General features: G+C 45.0%; 1 protein-coding gene across 3 annotated transcripts in view; it reads left to right on the top strand.

Moving 5' to 3' along the window:
- gpr180 (G protein-coupled receptor 180) overlaps positions 1 to 14,441 on the top strand; it is a 144,974-nt gene that overhangs the window by 41,611 nt on the left and 88,922 nt on the right. For all 3 annotated transcript variants that reach the window (XM_078545924.1, XM_078545922.1, XM_078545923.1), the window contains exon 2: positions 9,529 to 9,687. In XM_078545924.1, coding sequence (XP_078402050.1) covers positions 9,529 to 9,687 — 159 coding nt within the window. The remainder of the gene's footprint in view (positions 1 to 9,528; positions 9,688 to 14,441) is intronic.

The raw sequence follows: 14,441 nt of genomic DNA, 5'->3' as shown, positions 1-14,441 counted from the left end.
TTTACACTTTCTCCATCTCTATCCATGCAGGATAAGCTGGCACACAACAAGAGAGAGAGGTCGCAGACTGGTGGCGGAATGCCCGAAGTCAAGATTCTCACGAACTTTGAAAACAGAGCCATCCAGCTGGCTGGTAAGAATCTGGACCAGCCCTGTGCTGACGGTGGGGTCGGTGCTGCTCTACCAAGTGATGACCCAGCAGTGTAACATCCATCAGACAACCATGCCATGAGTGATGTGTCCTCTTTTTCACAGGCCACTGCCATGCACTAACTATTTCTCCTTGCTTTCGCAGGCACATCTGCCAAACAGCCGACAGAGTGCATGACCCAGGGCCTCCAATCAAGCCCCAAAGACACTTCGGAAGGGAAATCTGAAGTCCCATCATAGCGCTCACCCACACCCTCCACTAGCGCAGAGACAAACACCTCGGTGGGACCCAGCTCTAGAGTAGCCCCTGGATCACAATCTGGTGAGCACATCACACTGTCTGATCCACATCAGGCAGCAGCATGGACATCCCTGATCCCCAGCATTCGGAGGCCTGCTGGAGGCCAGAAATTTGCTGAGTCTGAGTCAGATAATGAGCCTCTGGAGTCGGTCGCATCACAGTTGCTGGAGCTGCAAAGGCAAGCTCGGGAACACTATGAAGGGATGTCCGCTGCACTCCTCAGATTGCAAAGCATGATGGAAGAGTCTGTCTGCCTTCAGGCTGAGCTGATAGCGCTGGCATGCCAACACAATGAGGTCAACACCGGTAGGATGGCAGCTGCCATGGAGACCTTGGTCCAGGACGTCACCCCTGCATTGCTGTGTGGGTTCAACTCATCACTGACGCCATTGTTGTACACAACAGTGTGTATGCTAGAGGGGTGTGGGGCAGCTCGGTCTCACTCCAGCTACCCCTTCCCCTCAAGGAGTCAGCCAGGGGCCTGCAGGCGCCCATAGGGAGGAGGATCAGCAGGTGCACACTCCGGGCCCATCCACCCAGGTGACTGGGAGTGACCGGGCCATCCGAATCCCCTTTTCCTGTGACCTCAGCAGCTCTAGCTTCACAGGCTGAGGAAGGTTCAACTGCCACACTGCAGGACCGCGAAAGCAGTCTGGAGCCCTTAAAGTCTCGGCCCTCCAGAGAATGGCTGCCAACGTCATCACAGACAAGACATCACAGTCAGCAGGCTGCCTCCACCTCCGCTGTGGATGCCAGGGGAGCAACAAGATGTAGCGGCAGGGTTAGGAAAGTTAAGGAGAATTAGTTGCACAGCCTGGGCACGGGTGTTAATCACTTGTACATACTGTTCACTATTGTCAATAAACTCTCAACAATGTCTCCCTGCCAAAAGCTCCTTGTTCTGATGAGCAGTGTTCTCGTCACCCAAATGTGAAACCTTTCTACACAAGATTAGAGGAGGTGTCTCAGTCCAGGGCCTCTTCACTGTGCTCTGTGCAGTCTTCAGACCAAAGTGATAGTTCGGCCGCACACTCCCTGGAAAAATTACTGATGCCTGCACCTCGGCGGTGTTTGTCATTGCTGCCAGGATGTAGTGGGCAGGCGCCACAGAGTTCTCTCATTCTCTCGATGTGCTCTCAGCACCTTTTAAGGAGGGTCTGGCCCCCATCACATCAACACCTGTGACCACTGATGCTGTGGTTCAGCTCCTGAAGGGCTCAGCTGCTGAAGGTGGACAAAGCACAGATGCTTCTAAAGTTTCTTGGTTGCGTTTCTATGATATGACCCTGATCACGGAGCGCAAGTGAGCTGCCCTTGGCCAGACAGGAGTCTGATGTTCTTAAAGGCTATGTGAAAATTTATGGAGTGTCTTCACTGCATGTCGTCATAATCCTCCTTCAATCGGGCGACTGTTGGAGCCTCTACCACTGCATCTCGATGACAGGAGCATTCCCACAGAGGGTATTGGTGCTGCCATAAGCTAGACTGGAGTCAAACGTTCACAAATGCGATGTGAGGAACCTTAGGGTTTCCTCACTGTATCATCATCCTCCACAAATCTAGCAGCTATGAGGGCCTCCCGAGTGCGTTTGCCTCGTCTAGCCAGTGTGAGTGCCTCATCTCCGTCATCGCCTCCAGCACTCCCTCACCCTCATCCCCATTGATGCCCTCCTCATCGGAGGAGACATGCAGCTCCTCCTCAGCCAGCTCGTCTCTCCGTTGGAGTGCCAGGTTGTAAAGGGCACAGCAGACAACAATGATGCTTGACACCCTCTGCGGACTGTATTGTGGACTCCACCAGACCAGTCCAGGCACCAGAGCCTCATCTTCAGCATCCCGATGGTTTGTTCCACCAAGTTGCGAGCTGCAGCATGAGCCTCATTATACCATCACTCTGCTGCAGTTGGAGGCCGCCGCGTGGGTGTCATCAGGGTCATCTATGGAGCCCTGAAAGGAGCCACTGGCATAGAAATTGAGTGCTGCAGTCACTTTCACAGCCACTGGCACTGGATACTATCCATGTACCCTTGACGCCAAGCCCTGCAGCATGTGGCAAATGTGAGCGACCAGGTCCCGAGATATGCGTGGTCATCAGCGACACCGGTTCTCGGTCATCTGCAGGAATGACAGATGGCATCCCTAGACCCTGGGTGTTGCTAGGCGCCAACCAGCCATAGCTCGCTGTCGCTCCTGGGCATGCGGGAGCCCCAGCAGCCCCTTCTTCCTGAAGTTGCTGCTCTTGCCTTTGCGCGGCCAGGCGGCTCAGTCGCTCTCTCCTCTGTCTTCTTCGCTCTCTGAAGGCCATCAGGCATACGGCTAGGTAACCAGGCTCCATGCCCCTGATGTGGTCCTCCTGCAACATGAAAGGGAGGAGACGTGGTAGCATGGGTGAACTTAGCACTTTTCCAGGCCCTGTGTGACTGCCCCTTTAACACTTCCTGGAGATTGCTGGCCACCCCCTAGATGGCCACAGATGAGTGTGCTGCATGTCTGCCCTGTCAGCCTGCGGACATAGGGGAGTCAGCTCCTAACCGGGTTGCTAAGATTGCACGGGGCTGTGAGCTTCTCCAGCAGTGATTGCTACGTGGCCAGCGTTGTCGAGGAGATTGTAAAACGTGTGCAGTCCAACTGCTCCATGGTCCAGTAAAGTGGTTGCGGACTCGCAGCCTGTGCTGGGGGTGGTGGGTAGGGGGTCGGGGGGGCGGTAAGGTCTGGAGCACTTGGTGGCACTTTGGTGCCTCTGCATTGCTTGCGTGGGCGAGCAGGCTAGGAGCCGGACCCCAATCATATATATCTCTGTGGCTGCACCTGAACTGTATCAGTTGCAGAGGAATGGCCAGTTTATAGAGGTGCCCCTACTGTATGGCCACATTCCTCGCCTGCCCTGCCTCTCCCACCTTGATTCCTTGTGTGCGGGATCGCAGCAGCTGCCTCCCCCTCCCCAACAACAGCAACAGTCGCCTCTGAGGCTGGGCAGCAGTTGACCCCTACCTCCTCCCCCCTCCTCCCCCCTCCCCCCTCCTCCCCCCTCCCCCCTCCTCCCTCCTCCCCCCACCAAGACAACAGCAACAGTCGCCTCCGTGGCAGGGCAGCAGTTGCCCCCAGACACCATCACAGCCACCCCCCCACCCCCCCACCCGAAAACAGTCACCTCCGAGTTAGGGTGGCACTTCACCCAAGCCCCCCAAAGCCCCTGAAGCCTGCAAAGCAACAGGCGACCCTGGTGAGCTGTGGAAAACGATGCTGTTCACTCCGATCCAGCAGGGCCCAAGAGCCTGGCAGGATGGCCTTTTCATGATATGCTGATGTATTACAATGAGCTCCCCGACGACTGTTGGTGAGAAACACGGCCCTCCGTTGGCAGGCTGAGCAGATGTTCACCACCTGCCTTCCTGCCATCGTGAAACCAATCGCGCCATATTGCCTGCACATGCCACCTATCGTGCCCACTGCCAGTGGAATCAAGATGTTAACAAAGCAGAAACTGACGCAACAATTTTTGAATTAGTATGAGCTGATCAAACTGTTCAATATATAATTAATCTGCTATATAATTAAAGAGGTTGCATCTTTTGCAATTAAAAAAAGCAATTGAAAGTTAAGAGACTCAACCTGAAACCATTCTGGTGCTACTTAGCAATTTTGAACTTTGTCAAATGTATATTGTAACATTGAAAACTGAATTTTAATATTAGGACTGAGTTAAAGCCAACTAAAACTCTGATATTGCATGACCCAGATTCTGTCAGTAGTACTAAATATTGCTTTCTTTTACTGTAGTCACTAATACTGAACTTGCTGATATAATTGCAATGTTCTAGATATAGTTAAATAAATTAGTTCTTACTAGTATATTGAGTTTTGTAGCATGTTTCCAAAGTCTTCCACATGTGATCGAGGTTAATAGTAAATCTTTGTAATACTGCATTATAATGCATCACATCTTGTGACAATTTCTTTGGATCAGTTTATATAGGAGAACTTTCTAAGCAAAACAATATTACATATTTAGCCCTAGGTATAAATTATGAATTCTGGTATAAATTTTCCTATTGTAATTCTGATCCTATTTTTTTCTACAATATACAAAAATAAATAACTAGGGTGAAACCTTGTTGCGTAAGAATAATAACAAATACTTATTTATTCAGTGAGGAATGTTTTTGAACAACCTCCTGTGTCAGGCAATATAAACAGAAACAATTAGGTGCATTCAGAAAGGCTAGTTGCTACATTGGGAGTTATAATACCGAAGAGATGAGCTTTGATGGGCTGAACAGTCTTCTCCTTTTCTGGTCTTTTGTTTATGTTTCATTGAATGCCATGATGACATTGAGGAATCTGTCCATACTGTCTGATGAGAACCTTTATTAATAACTCTCTTTGAAGTCAGCCAATTTAGAATAGTTATTTTTTCCAGATAAGCCAGAATTTACAATCCATGTGGTTGAGGGAGATAATTCTTCAGCTGCCACATGACAGTCAGTCCTATCTGATTAATGGAGTGACTGGATAATCCCAAGCCCACATATTAACAGAACAGTGTTCCTGCTGGGAACCAAAAGGGCTCTGCTCCTATAAAAATTCAATGTAAATGATGAGCCAGTAGCCACCCAGATCCGATTTCCTCAGTTAAACCATGAGTAATTTTTGTAAGCTGAAGTTTGTTTTAACACCACTGTGCATTTACTTCCATTGGCACAAGATTCACAACTGTTCATTTGACTCACATTTGGGGCACAAATCTTTTGAAAAATTTAGCTCATTTTCAGTTGTGGGTTATATAGCTAGAACCATGTTTTCAGTCAATGATTCTATGATACCACCTGCCACTGATGCAATGAGGGAATATTCAGCTAGTTTTATTTATCAAAATTTGTGTCAGATTAACAATTTTGGAAGGACCACAAAAATGTAGGTTATATTTAGAAAAATTATGATTAGATGTTGGAGTCAGGAACAGCAACTGAGTGTCCTCACATGAGGACATGGCCCTCTCCTCGCTCTGCTCAGCTGGACATTGATGAAGAGGGATTTATTAAGTAGCAGCTGACAACGTGTGATGAACTGACATGACTTCAAAGTGAAATCACCACAGTAACATTTGCACCACACAAGTGCCAGACAATGACCATCTCCAATAGGAGAGAATCTGACCAACTCCTCTTGACATTCAGCAACATTGCCATTGCTGAATCCCCAACTATCAACATCTTGGGGGTTACCAATGACCAAAAACTTAACTTGATCAGCCATTAGTGGCTACACGTGCAGGTCAGAGGCTAGGAATTCTGTGGTGAGTAACTCACCTCCTGCCTCCCCATAGTCTATCCACCACATACAAGGCACAAGTCAGGAACATGATGGAATACTCTCTATTTGCCTGCATGTGTGCAGCTCCAACAACACTCAAGGAGGTCGACACCATCCAGGACAAAGCAGCCCGCTTATTTGGCACCCCATCCATCACCTTCAACATCCACTCCCTCCAACACTGAAGCACAGTGACAGCAGTGTGTACCATGTACAAGATGCACTGAAATGATTCACCAAGGCACCTTCAGCAGCACCCTCCAAACCCGTGACCTCTACCACCTAGATGGACGAGGGTAGAAAACCCATGGGAACACCACCACCTGCAAGTTCTCCTCCAAGCCACACACCACCCTGATTTGGAGCTATATTGCAGCTCCTTCACTGTTGCTGGAACAAATTCCTGGAAATCCCTTCCTAACAGCACTGTGGGTGCACCTACACCAGATGGATTGCAGCAGTTCAAGAAGACAGGGGTGGGCAACAAATGCTGCCCTTGCCAGTGATGCCAAAATCCTGTGAAAGAATTAAAAAATGAATGCAGAGAGATTCAAGGAGCTAACCTCAAACATAAGGGGGTGTGAAGTCACAGACAACTGAGATGGTGTCTTCTTCCATGGATAGGCTGGCCAGACACTGAGTTCATGCATGCCAACTTAAATAGGTTGACAGATAACTTATAGCCTTGGCCTTACAGGGCTGCTCTGGTCTGCAGAGTGGTAGCAATGATGAAGCCCAGTCATGAGGTAGATGATGGCAAAGAGGGTCATGGAAATGAGCACTCCACTCAAAGCACTTTGATTTCTCACCTACAGCCCAAATCTCAATCGATAACCCCCATGCTTCCTTGTGTCCCAATGACCAAGCCTGTTCTTGCACAGGCAGAGGTGCAGCAGTCTTTCATGGGCCCCCATGAACATCTCAGCAGGTCAGAGCAGGAATATAAGCAGTCTGCTTCTACCTCTGCTGAAGCAACACAGATTGCACCACCTAGGAATAGCAGGAAAGGAAAAGTAAGATATTGTAGCTGCACAAGGGTATGCATGTTTGTGCCTGAGAAAATGTTATTTTGATATGTTTTTGTTCTTCTATTTAGCTCACATCAATGTTATTCTTCTTCACCACTTTTCTATCATATCCATTATTGTGTGCTTGGTGATGTGGCTGTTTTACTTGTTTGATGTGAAAACATGAATTGATGGGACTAATTGGGGATGTCGAAGTGGTGGTTGGCTGCTTGCTGGATTGTTTAGTGTCAGTGGCATTAGGAGGGGGATGGTGATCCCCATGGAGACTTGAGTCTCCAATTAATAGCTGAAAAAATCGCACAACAAGATTTAAGACGTTTACTGTAACAAAAAACTAAAAGCTCCATTGATGAAGCACTATCTTTGTAGGCAAGTTATATTTTAAACCACAGAACAGAATATCCTGCTTATTATTTTAGCACAACTGAAACAACACACTTCACAGATATACGTTACACTGTCCTTTTAAGTAGACATTCAATTATCTAGAAATCAGTCCAAAGTGATATTTAGCCTCCAAGAGTTTACTTCTATTTGTTTCCTTCCTCAGCCTGATAAATTTTTTACCCTAGAATTATCCTTCACAGTGAATGTATTACTGGAGATCCTCCCTCAAGCGCAAACTAGGCGAATCTTCTAGCCTCATTTTAACTCCTCACAAATTTGGTCTTTTCATTCTGAGCACAAGCTTCCACCCACATTCTGGCATGATGAACCATAGAGACTTTTGGCCTCTAGCTGCTCTCTCTCTCCTTGGCCCTGGCAAACTAAACTGTCTATGACTTATTTGTGGTTTGTTTTGTGTCTGGTCCGGTCAGATGAAAACGTAATTGATATCTTAATGGAACTGGGAAGAATTCAGTTTTTTTATGTCAAATATCTAACCTTCAGCACCTAAACACCTTGCACGACCCATGTGCCAGCTCATAGTTACCTAATGAAAAAAGGTTTTTTTTATATTCAGATCATGACCTGGCATTGTGAGAGCATTAAGTGGTAACAATAACATTGTGCACTTATATACTGTATTTTAATGTAACAAATATTCATCTCACTGAAATGTCTCGAATCAGATTGTGAACAGTAATAGAATCGGAGAAATTGACCGACAGTTTGGTTGAAGAGATATATTCAAGGACGCTTTGTGGATGTAGAAAGAAGTAACTTTAATTTTTAATTTCCACATTTTCTCCATCCAAACTCTCCCATTAACTTAGTATAACTCTTCTCTATCCATTTCTGGCCAGTTTGTAGCCTCTAGGAACAACGGAACAAGAGTAGGCTATTTTAGTCCTTTGAGCTTGTTCAATTAGATTTATTTTTATTCTTTCACGGGATGTAGGCATTACTGGCTAGGCCAGCATTTATTGTCCATCCCTAATTTCCCTTGAGAAGGTGATGGTGAGCTGCCTTCTTGAACCGCTGTAGTCCATGTGGTGTAGGGAGACCCACAGCGCTGTTAGGGATATCATAGTTGATCTGCGACCTAACTGCACATAGCCACCTTTGCCCCATATCTGTACTACCTTTGGTTAACAGAAATCTATCAATCTCCAATTTAAATTAACAATGGCACTTGCATGAATTCCCTTTTCTGCAAGAGTTCAAACTTCTATCAACCTTTTATGTGTTGAACTGTTTCCTAATTTTACTCCTGAAAAGCCTGGCTCTAATTTCTGGACTATGCCCCTTGTCCTAGACAACTCAAACAGCAGAAATAAATTCTCTCCATCTACTTGCCCTAACTGTCATGACATCATGACTTTGATCAAACCAACCCTTAACCTTCCAAATTCCAGGGACTACAGACCTAGTTTGTGTAGTCTGTCCTCGCAATTGGAGTCCAGGTATAGTGTCCCAGCCTCTTCCATCATCATCCTTGGGTATGTCCTGTCCCACCAGCAGGACAGATTCACCAGATGAGGAGGCACAGTCGTATACTATCGAGAGAGAGTGACCCTGGGAGTGCTCAACCTTGTCTTCAAACCCCACAAAGTCTAATGGTATTAGGTATAAGGAATTTAGGCTCCAACTGGACAAAGGAATCAACAGCGAGACTTGTCAACTTGTAACAAGTTGGAGAGATGTATTAAGTATAAAAGTATGAAACTTAGCAAAACTAGGCAGTAACTTATAGGCTCAGGAAGCTTTATTTCACATTTTAACCGTGGAAGGCAGAGCACGTAAGGACTTGTATTGTGGGCCTGAATTTCATGTTCCCCTGCTGGCGGCTTTTAGGTTGGGAGGTGGAAGAACGTGAAATAAAATGAATGGGTTTCCTGCTGGGCTACCGCCCTCTCTGACCTCTCAGCGATTTTACGTTGGAGCATGCAAGGCCTCTGATGGGCCATTCCGCCCTTGCTCCAATTGAGGTCCTTAAGTGGCCAATTATTGGCTGTTGGCCGTTTCCCACCCAGCCTCAATTTTTAGGCTGGTGGCCAGATTTCCCAGTTTTGGGGGCAGCCCAAACATGATGGGGCTTAGGCCTCTGGCGGGTGGGGTGGGGGTGCCTACATCAGAAGCCCGCTTCTAATTTTGGGTGCCCCACCCCGACCCCACCGGTCTAAGGTGCAGTGGCCGCTATAGCTTCTGTCATTGCAGGTACTAGAGAGCTGCCGGTCAATCAGATTTACATTATGTTTTTTGCTCCCAATTAAGATGTACAATTTCTGTATGCTTATGTGGACATTTGGTAACTTTGGGTCCTTAAAGTATGATTACATGTTTAATCCTTAGGTACGAATGCTTTACTAAGCTGTCAAATAGGCAACAAAACAGTGGCTGTGGATAAAGACGCCAAGCTTTACCTCTTCCATGAGCAGGACTGGTTGAAGCTACAAAAGGAAACTGAAGGTGTTAACTGTTTAGTGAAGTTTTCTGAAGCCCGGCTAACAAGTAAGTGACCTCATAACTCTTGCTAAAAATAATAGTTTTGCAATCCAGCTAATCACACCACTTTGTTAACAAATTTATTCCTAATACTTGGATATTGAAAGATTTGAAATAACAATCTGTGTGGCTTTTAATGTGCCATTAATAAATAATGGCTGCCCTGATATACGAGTTGGAAATGTTGTGACATTGAGCTATTTGGAAGTTTGATCTTCCTGATCTTCCAGTAATTGCTGTCCAGTGACTACTGTTAGAAATAACACCAATGGATATTTGGTCAAAATGTAAGGGGGCTTGACTTGTAACCTCTTGCATGGTTAAATAGATTGCCAGTCGTAATGCCTAGGCTCGCACCTGAACAATAGTCACTGGAGGTATGCGGTTTCCCAGTATAAGATATTATTATCTGGATCAGAAGCAAACAAACAAGCAGGGGAAGAAACTGTAAAAGTAAGTTACTAAGCAGGTATGTTTAACAAAATATCATTCAATTTTAAAAAAAAATTCATTCATAGGATGTGGGCATCACTGACTAGGCCAGCATTTATTGCCCATCTCTAATTGCCCTCGTTCAGAGGGCATTTAAGAGTCAACCACATTGCTGAGGGTCTGGAGTCACATGTGGGCCAGACCAGGTAGGGACGGCAGGTTTCCTCCCCTAAAGGACATTAGTGAACCAGATGAGTTTTTACAACAATCGACAATAGCTTCATGGTCATCATTAGACTTGCTGTTGAATAACAAGAAGACAGTATAGAAATTTTTTAAATCTTAAGCACCACAGTAATGAGAGAACACTATTTGTTGGTCAAATATCTTGAAAAGATTATGTTATTCAGTGGAATGAAGTACTGCACTAGGGCATAAACAATATATCAGTTCAGTGGCATGAATTTTTGCTTTCTTCACAATGCTGCATTGGATTAAGTTGCTTTATATGACACAATCTAAGTAATGGTCCCATTTCGTATTGTTTAAAATGACCACTTTCGAAAATAAAACTGAAAAACCAAAAATAGCTTGATGTATGCCTTCATCATTTTCATTTTTAGAAATTCTTCAAATCACTAATAGGTATTCACCATTTCTATGTTGCTATAAAGTGGTGGAAGGAAGGGCATGGCAACCAATGACTCTAAAATTTTCAATAAAATAGCATTCTTGTCTATCTGCTTATTAAAATATACATTTTAGGTTGAGCGTATGAATATTGACACTGCAAGATATGGGGATTTGTGAATAATCATACTGTACAGAAGAGAGCTCTGTACTTGTGTGTAATGAACCAAGTAATGTCAATCAGTACTATATAGATGAAACCCAAATGCTTATTTTTTTTAAAAAACAGCCAAATTACATGTATGGAGAATTACAAGTAGACCAGCAATGCTTCTTTGAGGTTTTGTTTTGATTCATTTGTGGGATGTGAGTATCTCTGGCAAGGCCAGCATTTGTTGCCTATTGCAAATTGTCTTTGAGAAGGTGGTGGTGAGCTGCCTCCTTAAACTGTTGCAGTCCACATGGTGCATCTAGACCACAGTGCTTTTTGAAAGGGAATTCCAGGATGTTGACTCAGCAACAGTGAAGGAGCAGTGAAATGGTTCCAAATTATTTGGAGGGGAACTTGCATGTAGTAGTGTTCCTATGCATCTGCTGCCCTTGTTCTTCTAGGTGGTGCAGATTGAGGGTATGGGAGGTGCTGTCTAAGGAGCCTTGATGAGTTGCTGCAGCAAATCTTATAGATGTTAATAATGCTGCAATTGTACCCTGGTGATGGAGGCAGTGAATGTTTTAAAGTGGTAGATGAGATGATGATCAAGTGGGCTGCTTTGTTCTGGATGATGTTGAGTTTCTTGAGTGTAGTTGGAGCTGAGCTCATCCAGGCAAGTGGAGAATATTCCATCACACTCCTCACTTTCGCTTTGTAGATGGTAGACAGTTCTTTGGAGACTCAGGAGATTAGTTACTTGCTGTGAAATTCTCAGCCTCTGACCTGCTCTTGTAGCCACAGTACTTATATGGCTGGTCCAGTTCAGTTTCGGGTCAATGGTAACCTTCAGGATGTTGATGGTAGGGATTCAATGATAGTAACGCCTTGAATATCAAGGGAAAATTTTTTACTTCTCTCGTTGCAGATGGTCATTTTTGACATTTGTGTGGCATGAATGTCACTTGCCACTTATCAGCCCAAGCCTAAATGTTCTCCAGGCCTTGCTGGATACAGGCATGGACTGTTTCAGTGTCAGAGGAGTTGTGAATGTTAGTGAACATTGTGCAATCATCAGTGAACATCCCCACATTTGACCTTGTGTTGGAGGAAAGGTCCTTGATGAAGCATAGACCTAAGGCGGTACCCTGAGGAACTTCTGCAGTTATGTCCTGTGGCTGAGATGGTTGATGTCCAACAAGCACAACCATCTTCTTTTGCGCTAGATATGACTCCAACCAGTGGAGAGTTTTCTCCCTTATTGATGTCAATAATTGATGTCAACTTTCCTAACTGTCCACATTGATGTCAACTTTCCTAAGGCTCCTTGATGCCACACTCAGTCACTTTGAAGTCGAGGGCAGTCACTCTTCCCTCACCCTTGGAATTCAGCTTTTTTGTCCATGTTTGAATCAAGTCTGTAATGAAGCCTGGAGCCAAGTAGCCCTGGTAGAACCCAAACTAAGGCAGATGTAAAGCCAGGTGTTGATTGACGTGCTTCCAGCATGACAGATTACTGGGGCAGAGTAGAAGAAATATTAACTATCCCTTTTCTGCTGGTGCTTTTGCTTGAAAACTGGGAAAATGTTCCAGTACCCAGCATTGATATGCCTCAACTTTTTTTTTTAAAGAAAAAGCAGTACTTCCAAGAAGCAGAAAACTGCTAATTATAAATTTTTGTGGTAGCAAAGGGTTTAATAAACACAGTAATTGTTGGAGATTGGTGGGATGTAGAATCCAACAAAGAGTTGAATCATTTTTTTCAGGGGTATTTGATGTGCAAATCGAGCCATCTGAGTAGAAGAAAAATGCAGACAATAATGTTGCCTGATTGAAAGTAAGTTAGTTCCTTGGTATTAACTGCTTTCGTCAGTTCTTCAGCGTTTATTGTTTGAGGAGACTTTTGTCATTATTATTCATAATCCTAGTCTAGAATTAGTACTAAAATTAGGATTGGTGGGGCCTTTGACTTTTTCCCAAACTTTCACCCTTACTCCTTTCTCCCTCCCACCCGTGAAAGGATTCTCCTTATCACATCTTTCATCACACTAGTCTATGCATTCCATTGATGATTCTCCAATGTGATGCCATCTCCATTTTCTCCTCCCCTCCTCTATCACCCCCAACACGTGATCCATTTCTCCCAATAACTTTTCTTGTAAGCATAGGAGCTGCAACACCTGTCTTTTCACCTCCTGTTTGACCATTCAGAACTCAAATACTCCGTCCGGGTGAAAGAAGTGGTTTCTACATTGAGGACATCAAACGTAGATTGGATGATCACTTCATTGAACAATTCCTTTCAGTCTCTAAGCGAGACCCGGACTTCCACTCGCTTGCCACTTTCATTCTTAATCCCACTGCCACTCTCTCCTCACTGTCCTTGACCTCAGACTCTGTTCCACTAAGTTGAGGTGAAAACTTAAGGAACAACACCTCATTTTTCTACTAGGCCCTTTAAAACATTTTGGACTTAACATTGAGCTTGACAACTTTAGATCTTAATCACTAAGCCTATTTTCTATCAGACATCACATTCTGGATGGCTGCACCAATGTCATTGGAAGAGGAAGGGCTATGGGCTGGCATTTTCAATGAGGACCCCTGATTGGCGCACTGCTGACGTGGTGGTTTGTACCTTTTGTGGATGCATTGGTGGTCACCTTCCGAGATTCTATAGACTCTGGAACAGTTCCTACAGATTGGAGGGTAGCTAATGTAACCCCACTATTTAAAAAGGGAGGTAGAGAGAAAACAGGGAATTAAAGACCAGTCAGCCTGACGTCAGTAGTAGGGAAAATTCTAGAATCCATTATAAAAGATTTAATAGCTGAGCACTTGGAAAACAGTGGCAGAATCGGACAGAGTCAGCATGGATTTATGAAAGGGAAATCATGCTTGACCATTCTACTGGAATTTTTCGAGGATGTAACTAGTAGAGTTGATGAGGGGGAGCCAGTGGACTTTTATTTGGACTTTCAGAAGGCTTTCGACAAAGTCCCACAGAAGAGATTGGCATATAAAATTAAAGCGCATGGGATAGCGGGTAGTGTATTGAGATGGATAGAAAACTGGTTGGCAGACAGGAAACAAAGAGTAGGAATAAACAGGTCTTTTTCCGAATGGCAGGCAGTGACTAGTAGGGTACCGCAGGGATCGGTGCTGGGACCCCAGTTATTCACAATATATATTAATGATTTAGATGAGGGAACTAAATGTAATATCTCCAAATTTGCAGATGACACAAAGCTGGGTGGGAGGGTGAATTGTGAGGAGGATGCAGAAATGCTTCAGTGTGATTTGGACAAGCTGAGTGAGTGGGCAAATGCGTGGCAGATGCAGTATAATGTGGATAAATGTGAGATTATCCACTTTGGTAGCAAAAACAGGAAGGTAGATTATCATCTGAATGGCCATAAATTGAGAGAGGGGAATGTGCAATGAGACGTTGGTGTCCTCGTACACCAGTCGCTGAAGGTAAGCATGCAGGTGCAGCAGGTGGTAAAGAAGGCAAGTGGTATGTTGGTCTTCATAGCCAGAGGATTTGAGT

Source organism: Cetorhinus maximus, chromosome 7 (genome assembly GCF_964194155.1).
Source record: "Cetorhinus maximus chromosome 7, sCetMax3.hap1.1, whole genome shotgun sequence".
Classification (NCBI taxonomy): Eukaryota; Metazoa; Chordata; class Chondrichthyes; order Lamniformes; family Cetorhinidae; genus Cetorhinus; species Cetorhinus maximus.
The sequence above is the reverse complement of the archived record's forward strand: the minus strand, read 5'-3'. Positions and strand labels throughout refer to the sequence as shown.